The sequence below is a fragment of the Anguilla rostrata genome, chromosome 17 (assembly GCF_018555375.3).
Source record: "Anguilla rostrata isolate EN2019 chromosome 17, ASM1855537v3, whole genome shotgun sequence".
In the NCBI taxonomy this organism is placed as follows: Eukaryota; Metazoa; Chordata; class Actinopteri; order Anguilliformes; family Anguillidae; genus Anguilla; species Anguilla rostrata.
Genome location: NC_057949.1, coordinates 16099977 through 16110272, shown reverse-complemented (window position 1 = coordinate 16110272; position 10296 = coordinate 16099977). Strand labels below are relative to the sequence as shown.

General features: G+C 40.5%; 1 protein-coding gene and 1 long non-coding RNA gene across 3 annotated transcripts in view; one reads left to right on the top strand and one right to left on the bottom strand.

Moving 5' to 3' along the window:
• Positions 1–3373: 3373 nt before the first annotated feature.
• The window catches only part of LOC135243472 (sterile alpha motif domain-containing protein 14-like), a 30784-nt gene continuing 23861 nt past the window's right edge, over positions 3374–10296 (bottom strand). For both annotated transcript variants that reach the window (XM_064315343.1, XM_064315345.1), the window contains 2 exons: positions 9333–9488; positions 3374–5971 (listed from right to left, as the gene is read on the bottom strand). In XM_064315343.1, coding sequence (XP_064171413.1) covers positions 5816–5971; positions 9333–9488 — 312 coding nt within the window. In that variant the 3' untranslated portion in view covers positions 3374–5815. The remainder of the gene's footprint in view (positions 5972–9332; positions 9489–10296) is intronic.
• On the top strand, positions 7073–9657 carry LOC135243473 (uncharacterized). Its single transcript, XR_010326647.1, has 2 exons — positions 7073–7495; positions 8480–9657. It is a non-coding gene; the product is annotated as an uncharacterized LOC135243473 (long non-coding RNA).

The window sequence follows — 10296 nt, the reverse complement described above, 5'->3', positions numbered from 1 at the left end:
CTCTGCCTATATTAATTTAGGTAGGTACTATCAGCGCATGTCTATAAAAGGCAACGTTACATCCTCCTATATGAATTCCTTGTGCTTCACATTAATATTACATTACATTACATTACAGGCATTTGGCAGACGTTCTTATCCAGAGCGACGTACAACAAAGTGTATAACCATAACCAGGAACAAGTATGACAAAACCCCTAGAGAGAAGTACTGGTCCAAGTACAGGGAACAACCGCATAGTTCAACTTGGACCCTGATGGTTAAACTGATTAACACTAACAACGAGAACGGCAACAACGCAATCTATGGAAAAATAAAAATACATAAAAATACAAGTAGTCGTTAAGACGAATTTATCTCCTGTACTTATACTCATAATAGGAAGGCCGTAGCAGCAATGGAAGAGTAAGCTCAGCGGCAGTCCTGATGTAACATCCTGTTGAAGCCCGTCATTGTAGTTCCGTGCCCTGGGGTTTGGGCTGAGTCACAGGTGCATCAGGGGCACACTCCTCCAGTCTAGCCGTGGCGGAACGGGAAGTGGCAAATACACTTTGGGCAATCCTGTCGGCGTACCCGCCTTTGAGTCTTTGATCACGGACTCCTGCTACACGTGATACACAACTATTGTGTCTCGATTTAATTTAATGCCTGTGATGTATTTTAACTTCCTGTTTGTCTATTGTATTGTGTTTGGCTGTGTTTGGCCTCTTGGCCAGGCCATTATTGTGAATAAGGGTTATTTATTTATTTTTTTTGTAAATTTAGAACAATTAACTTGCCTGGTTAAATACTGGTTTCATAATAAAGTAACTAAATAAATAAATAAATAAATAAATAAATAAATGAGGGTCAGGTAAAGACATGCACTATAGTGCTCCCTCCCATACTGAGAGAGAATGAGAGGATATGGTAACTGGGATATATAGGGATTTTTATATTTCAAAAATAAATGAAATCCTAAGGCTTGAATATAAAATTTCACCAAAAAAGCAATAAATAAATAAATAAATAAATATAGAAAAAATATAGAATGATGGAACAATACTTGTGCAACCTGCATGTGGCAAACTTGGGATGAAATTATTTGATTTCAGATGGAACAATACTTGTGTAACCTGCATGTGGCAAACTTGGGACGAACAGCCCCTCCGCCCGTCACTGGATGAAGATGAAAGGAAATGCATGTACAAACATTAAGCCACAAAACAAACACAAATCGTGCAATATCCTCCTTCAGCTGCACTGCGCTGGTTTGATTACTTCCTCTTTCAATAAATGACGACGGCGGACTTGGTTAGTGTCCTTGTTTTCAGTAGCAGAGTTTTTTTTTTTTGTGACCTCACGCTCTTGCAACATCTAGCATTCCTCTGAGGCAAAGAAGTCTGGGTCAATTTAATGAAGACAGCTCATAATCTCCATTTCCAGAGTGTTGCAACAGCGCACTTAAAATCGCTGGATTGCACAGAGTGGAATTCTGTCACTCTTTTCAAAGGGCGGAGACATGCTGATTGCTCATGGACACGTCACTGGAAGCCACCGGAAGGAAATGGTTCAGAAAAATTCAACGGGGAAAATCCAGGAGCCTGATAAGGGGCCAGGGAAATGAACCAGCGTGGGATAAATACAGGGAGGGAGGAGGGGCTGGGGTGTTTATGGAACACGTTCCATCATGTCTCGACAGTACTCAAGCTGAGCCTTCCGTCTTGTGGCCTCCGAGTGTCCTTGGCTCGGATACATGTGTGTCCCTGCCTGCACAGTCCTGGTTCTGTGCTTTTACATGCCAAACTGCATTTATTGACCATAAATTACAAAATTTTAATTACATTTAAAAATGAACACATGCAATTATTATGCCTTATATTCAAAGTTAAATTAAAGGAGAAATGTTGAGAAATTGAAATGTGTCAATAATTAGATAAATAATGTAATTGTCATGTAAAACTTTGGATTTCAGTCATAACCTGAAAGAAACGGAAGAGAATAAGTTCACTTCAAAAATAATAACAAAAACTCCCACCTGGCTTATCATAAAAAGGCTAAGCATGTACATTCCAGGAATGTGTAGCTAGCCTGGCAGCCTTTAGTATCACATGCTGCATCACTTCCATGGGACTTCTTTTCTGCAAACTTTATTCATTTATTCATTAATCTAGGGAAATTGCAGTACAGTGCAGTGTGTATAATTTGAAATATCTATCTATTTATCTGTGTATTGATATGCACTATATATATATTTTATAAATTCAGACTGCCCAGGGACAACAACTGGAAATGAGCAATCTAGCTAAATCTGGCACATTTACATCACATAATAGTGATGTTAATCAATGTGTATTGTCCCTGTCAAATAAATAAATGAATTTTTCACAACTCCACGCATTTCATGTTACCATACATCTCCTGTCTTAAGTCAATTAGGGTATCTACTTTATTTCCATAAGATGTCATTACAAAATAATAGCTCAGAGACAAAATTTATTTCAGCTTTTATGTACTATATCAGATTTTCTGTGGGTCAAAAGTTTACACACACTTTGTTAGTATTTGGTGGCATTGCCTTTTAATTGCATAACTTGAATCAAACGCTTGGGGTAGCCTTCCATAAGCTTCTCACAATACTTTACCAGAATTTTTGCCCATTCCTCCTGACAGAACTGGTGTAACTCAGTCAGGTTTGTGGGCCCCCTTGCTCGGACATGATTTTTCAGTTCAGTCCACAAAAATGGGATTCAGGTCAGGGCTTTACGATGGTCATTCCAACACTTTCACTTTGATGTCTTTAACCCATTTTGTTACAACTTTGGAGGTATGCTCAGGATCATTGTCCTGCTAGAAGATCCTTGATAATCTCATTGCAATCTACATAGAGAATGATAGGCTGTCTCCCACAGAGGAAAAACAAAAATAAAAACATAACTCGTGCATAAGCAATGAAATGTGGCTTTGAATAAAAAGGATTTTAAGTTTTCAATGTAAATAAGTGACGTTGAACAAGAACAACAACATTGAACTTTTACAACGCCGTGACCTACCACTGAATAAAAAAACACGTCCCCAAATCTGGAGTGACAACAATGTTTTTTTTTATTTTTTAAATAGTTAGCAGCTAAACAAATGCATTGACTGTAACTATGAAAATATGTAAAAATACTTAAATGGGATAAGTCAGTAAATATATTCCAGGGAAGTCTGTTTCTGTTGTCCTTTTGTCCCTGTTTTTGATTAGAGCAATGGGTGAACAAAATGATAAACAAATTTACCGTAAACTGTGAGTAATGTCCAAATACACCAGAATAAGTTAGCAAGTATATTCCACGAAGTCTGGTGAAAAGAACAACACATAAAACAAAATGAAAGAAGATAGCACAGATGGTCCTTCATGAGTTGTTTTAATAATGAGCTCCCAACTCTGGTACAAATTATATAGATGAAGAATAAATAATTACTTACAAAACAAGAGGAAGACACATGGTTATAGTTACACGGCAACTGGTCTTGATTCACATCACAGCCAGCAAGTCATGAAAGTAGAGATCAGTTTAGATGAACTTTTAGGCCTGGTCTGCCACTTCTGGCCTGAATGGTCTTAGCGCCCCCTACTGGCTCTAATGACAGCGGAGTGCCTCCTGTTCTGAAATCACTTTCATCCAAAACACACCACTCCCTCAATCTTCACTTGTTTCAATTGGTCAGAATCTGTCACTAGCGTGATTGGTCAAAGCCTTTGAAGGAAATATGGATGACTCTGAGCCTGGGGTAAAGGATTTTTCCTCCTCAAAAGATTCTCATACCTTATTTTTCCCCAGAAAAGGTGTTTTCGTTTTGTTCTACTGGGGGAGGGGTACCTCCTTAAATAAGCACCCTTTCCAGAATGGCCGCTGGTGTAATTAATTAAATCTGCCTGATGTCTAGAGAGAGTTGATAGCTTAACCTGTGCTACTGTAAGGCTCACACTAGTCAGACTAGTCTGACACTGGGGTGTGTTTTGGATGATAGTGGGTGCAAATAAATAAATACATAAATAAATATATAAATAGATAACGCCTTCCTGTTGTGTTTTGTCCCCAGTTTAAATGGAGCTGTGGTTTGCACTGAGTGCTAGAAGTCGTAGAGTCTAGGAAACCAGAGCAGGAAATAATGGCTGCGGTTTAAGTGGATGATTCCACATTTTCAAGACCGTGCAGGGCTTTTCAGATAAAGTTCTAATAGACTTAGGATCGCCAGATGTCCAGTTGTCATATTATTTGTACATTTCCGGTTTGTGGTCCCGAACAGACAATGTTTACGAATCAGAATCTCGATCACCACCCCTCTGGTCAGTGATCCGTTCTGATAGACCCCACCCCCGTCAACCTCCCCCCATCCTCCCATCCCTGGTCCGCCACTGATTTTGACAGCACACCACCTTGTTTGCGATAAAGCTTCCAGCTTTACATGTTGCCCAGGTCTGATACATTCTAAATCTGGCAACCCTAGCTCCCACCAAAGTCCTTCTGTAATTAAGTTAATTTGTTTGCATTCTTTTCCCTATTGCATGCGAAAATATTGATCGAGAGGCAGAGAGGAAAAATGTTTCACTGTGGCCCCTGACGCTCTGAAGTTATCACATTCTACTCTCTCAGAAAAGGTTATTCACGTGTCATCAGTCAAAAGAAATACTTGCTGTGCGTCTTCCTGAAAATGGCAGGTCAAACTGACCTTATTACAGAAGAGGAAAACAGAACACAGGCAATGTGAACTCAGCTTGCCAATCAAGCCTGTTTGTGTTCAAGATGAGAAGAGACTGAGGGCACCGCCATGTGTTCAGCTTGTTCTTGTGTTAAGAGCTATGTAATGCAGTTTTTTTTTTTTTTGGACAAAACGACAGCAAAATCTTGAAGACAACCATACAACAGGAGTAACAAAAAAACAGTTTTGGGACCTCTGACAGTCCTGTAAACTTTAATCGGCGGTGGGGGGGGGAGGGGGGGGTTGTACTGACTCAGATATCCAATGCCCTCAAGAAATTATTCCAGTTTTAGCATTTAGCTCAAAATAACAGGGTGTCGGATTAAAGTTTGGTTAAACAATCCTTTGAGAAGCACTTAATAGCATCTATCCACCCGGTGCCTCTTGGATTCTCATTTTAGACTCTAATACCACTGCTCCATTCTGTGGATTTCAAGTAGCCCTTACCCCTGCACACAAACTGCCCTCTGAGTTGCTAGCCTAGGAGCGAGAATTTCTCATTCAGAAGACATTTTTCAGTAATTTGTAAGACATTATTTCCACTTCAGTAGTGTTCATCAGGATCTGTTTTTTTTCCTTTTAAAGAAACTCTTCGTGCTTGCAACCAGCACTACATGAAAAGAATGAAGAAAAAACAGTGAAATATCTAGATATCTGGTCGTTCACCACATTGTGCTTCTCAAATATGAATGAGAATTGCAAGTCCTGCAGTTCGTTATGCTTTCAGACATGCCCAGGAAAGCTGTTTTTTTCTTGGGGGGGGGGGGTTATCTGTGCCGTAATATGATTCAGTGATTCTCTCTGAATGTCTGTGTCCTTATGTTTAAGCATGTGTGTGCCTTTGCATTTACATTTATGTATGCAGTCTGAGTGTGTTTATGATTTATAGTCTGAGTGTGTTCATGATGAGTGAGAATTTCTGTGTCCTGTGTATGTGCGTGTGCTTGCATGTACATTTGTGTGTGTGTATGGTATGTGTGTGTGTGTGTGTGCATCTGTACGCAATTGTCTGTGTGTGTGTTTTCACGCACGTGTGACTGAGATTGAGAAAAGCACTAGAGGGACAGTGGCCCCATCTGGTGGCCTCCTAGCTCCTGTGCTGCTCCTGGTCCTTCTTGCGCTGTTTCTCCTTCTGCCTCTCAAGCTTGTCCAGGGCCTTGCGCTCCTTCTCCGCTGCAGCGTGCATGTCCTTCAGCCTGCGCTTCAGCGCGCTGCGGTCCGAGGAGCTGCTCACACCCAGACCCTGTGAATGCGCGCAGAAAGAGACAAACAGAAGAGCGCTGGATGTTGTGTGGACTGTGTTTCCTTGTATTTTTTGTATTTATATTTTACTCTGTACTCTGTATTACTGTCCTGTGTATCTGTTTTGCTTTCTGTGCATACAATCCCTTGTTTTTCCAACTGTGTTAAACCAGCCTTAGGCTCTGTAAAGGTGCTATATTATTATTATTATTATTATTATTATTATTATTATTATTATTATTCAAACTACACTCAAACTATCCTCAAACAACTTACAGGAAATACGAAAATAAGATTAAATTTACATGTATTCATCTAGCGGACAGCAAAGCGCCTTGTGCGGACATTACGGCAAATACAATTGCAAAAAACAGGGATAACAGCAAGAACATAAAGCATGCAGTAACATTATGTATTTAGCATAGAGCTCAAATAAATGAGACATCAAGGACACATATGTAATGTATGATGGTAGACATAAATATATACTTAAGTAATTCAATTCACTTTTCCTTTGTTCTAGTCAATCCAGTCATGTAATGTAATGAGCATGGTTATGTTTGCAGATTTTAAACAGTCCTTAAAGACCAGGTGCCATTTACAAGAAAAATACAGATGTCCTGTCCAAATCCTGCCAAAAATCCCAGCAAGACCCTTTCTTTTTTGCATTAGCTTGCCAAAAAGTACTGGCCTCTCCACCTTCATGTGCAGGTGGGTTCTAGTGTAAAAAGTCAGCTGATCTAGTCATGATGCAATGGTGCCCAGTCACCATAATACCAGTGATTTACACTTACCCAAGTGTATAGGTTTACATTGAAACTCTTTATATACCTGGATGCAGTTTTTTCTCCTCCTCTAACAGCATTAAAGTAGCACCCCCAGTAAGATAATGTGTAGATAAATAATGTGGGGATTGGATTTATTTTATTGCATTTTTTGCATTGCATTAAAAAAATTAAAAACAAAACGAATGATGGGAGTCGATTTTGTAAGGTAATTAGCCACGTCCAGCACAAACCTTGATTAAGGCAGAGATTCAATGTGATTAAGGTGAAGAACCCGGAAGTGATTGAACCCTTAGAGTAAGGGTGTCCAATCTTATTTGAAAAGGGTCGGTTTGGGTGCAGGTTTTTGTTTTAGCCCAATACTACAACGCTTGTTTTAACTAATTGACTAATCATGGCCATCTAGACCTTGTTACGTAGAATCAGGTGTGTTAGTGCTGGGCTAAAACGAAAACCTGCACCAACACCTGCCCCTTTTCGGAAAAGATTGGACACCCGTCTTCGAGTGAGGTGAATGGCTACAGCGCGCCGTAAAAAGCATTCGACGTTTGTGGATACAGACGAGGTCAAATATAGGCCTACAATGAATTATGGATACGAAGGACCACAGCCCTGCAGATTTGAGCCTGTTAGGCGTCCAAGGGACCAGAAACAGGCGAAGAGGAGAGCAATTCACGGGAACGGCACGAGATTGAGCTGTGGTCTGAGGAGAACTTGCAGAGGACTGGACAGATGTCTTGGTGAGATACTGTAACGTTATCTAACTCACAGTAGCATTGCAGGTGAAGCTACTTTACAGACCAGAAATTTTCTGAAGAAAGAAGAAATCTACGGGTAGCATTCACAAACTAGCTATCTTACATGGTGCTGATGACCACTATTCCTGCCCAGTCAGTACATTGCTAGTCGTTTAGCTACAGTCGCAAACGCGGCAGAATGAAACCTAGCGTTAACTGATCTGAATACATGTGAAATATGGCCCAGGTAGCCTTCTTACTAGTTTGCTATCCTGTTTACTGACGCGGTTAACTGTCTGTATCAGTCACGTTCTGATAATGTGTACCAGCAGCTATAGATAGTCAATGACCAACGATTGACTGAAATTGCATTACGTTAGCCAATAGACGCTAACGCATCCGGAGCGACCCAGCTACAGTACGAGTGATCAACATCATTATTTGATAACTGGCTATAATACAAATAAGTTACCGTACACATAATACTACAAAACGTCACACAAATAAAATACATAGGTAGTAATAATGATGCATAAAAAACGATGGAGTCATATAGCTAGCTAGCAGTTTAGATAGTTTATGTTCACCATTTCACTAAACTGTTGGTCGTTAGTACACCGCTACGACTCATAGGCGGATCACAGCTTCTGCTGCTCTAATTGAGAATAGTTGGAGCAGGGAGTCCCTTACGCTACGTCACAGGCTAAGATGTGAACTAAAATCGAAGGCTATTTCTGTTTTTGCTGGAGAATAATTTAAAAACATTTAACAAAATAATAATTACGTGCTTAAGTGATTCCCTTAAAGAATTGTACCCGAAAGCTTTACTCCAAATCTTGGGAGGAATTTCAGTTATATTGGTTGGCACGTGGCAGCCATATTCAATAATCTATCATTAAAAATGTACATTTGAAAACAAACATTTTAAGCCTCGTAAATAAACAATATAAAGCTTCTCTTCGTTTTATTTTCCCTCTTAACCGGCAGATGGCAGAAAAACAATCAGAATCATACAGCAGAAGCATCAAACTTTGCAGGATGGTTAGGTGTCTCTCTCAGATTAGAACTGGGTTGTATGAATTTCTTAATGCTTTTATCAGGTTGGTCTGTATCCCTGTGTGTCCTGGTTTTTCTGGCAACTGACATAAATAATCAGGTTTACTGGGCTACTAATTAAGCGCTGAAGTTTCCCTACAACAATTAAGCTAATTTGTTACAGATCATGTTAAAAGGGATGCAAGATCCAGATTTATATTCAGTTAACAGCTGAGAAGACATGACAGTCATTGTTGGGTCAAAGCTAGCACCCGCAGGAGTAAAACAGGGCAGCAAATGCTGCAGTGAGACTTCCTCCTGAACCTGCTTTAGTCTCAGGGCTCAGATACTCAGAGAGGATGGAGGTAAAGTGGCCCCAGGTGCATCCCAATACTCAAAAAAAGGAATCTTCCAGTCCTCCACTACCGCCTCATCTCCTTCATGCCCTGGAAACCGATTCTCCCTCCCTCCAGTGTCTCAATGTTGGATGTGACGAGCAAAGCGTACAGAACTGTATTGGCGAAACAGCTTCAAACTTGTCTCCTCACCTCCTTTCCTCAACATACTTTTGGGTAGGAGATAAGTGGAGTGGAGTGGAAGAAAGGAAGTGAGGATTGAGGAGTAATTGGATGCACCCCCCATATGTGCCACAGTCCTCACTATTCCTGAGTGGCATTCAGTCTGAACCTGCTGAAGCACAACCCACACTGTACAGTCTAGCCTGGGGAACCAGGCCAATGAGTGACAAGAAGGACAAATGGACGACCACCCACCGCCTTCCCCCGTAAATCCCTCCTCCTCTCACCTTGAGCTTGGTCCCGTCCATCTGCAGCAGCTGTTCTCCGTCAATGTCTCTGGCAGTGAATTCTTGGATATACTGCTCCATGTTGAGGCCCTTCAGCCACTGGCACACCTGCTGGGTGCTCCAGGCTGACACCAAGCACAGCGGCTCGTCCAGGGGCTGCGCATGCACAAACATTAGCGATTAGCGTCTGTATAATAGTCAATATCCTCACGTGCTAATATCTAATAAATAATAAAGTACTTAGAGCAATAATTGGTTTGTAAATCTGTCTATCAATAGGCAACAAGTCATGATATTTAATGTAACATAAATACATTGGTTTCAATGTGTTTTTGTCGTTTTGTTCTTTGTGCTATATATAAGGCTTTGTTAGTGTTTACGTTAAGCAAATCTCTGCATAATGTTTGCATATTCATGCGAGTAAAGAATATTGAATTGAATTATAATAGTTGCCATATCCATGTTTCTCCCTACATGAGGTGTCTGGGTATTCCATCCAGTCTCTAGATATTGACACGCCCATTTAATAATTAGCCAAGTCATAATGCCCCACCCATTTAATCATTACTCAGTGCCCCGCCCATTTGTAACCGTTCTTTTGTGGGAGTGGTTCTGCATTGCTGGCTGTTGTCCATTTTTGGCTGGACCGCAATATTTGGCCAGTCCTATAAACGCGAATGTCTGTGACTGAGTGAATGATGAAGTTGCACCATTGGTCGGCCGGTTTGGTCCAGCCATTTACTAGGTTTTGACCTGGTCTTGTTTAGGAAAAAGCTTGGAAACGCCAAAAGGCATATTTGTACTATCACTGTCGATTTGATAATAAAGACTGGCTGTCTGGGTCATAAAATAATGCTAACACGGGTCTGATCAGCAGTGCTATGATGTTAATTATGATTAAGGGTGACAATATGCTCAATTAGCCTACATCTACTTATGTGCTTCTTATATGTTAATTACAAAC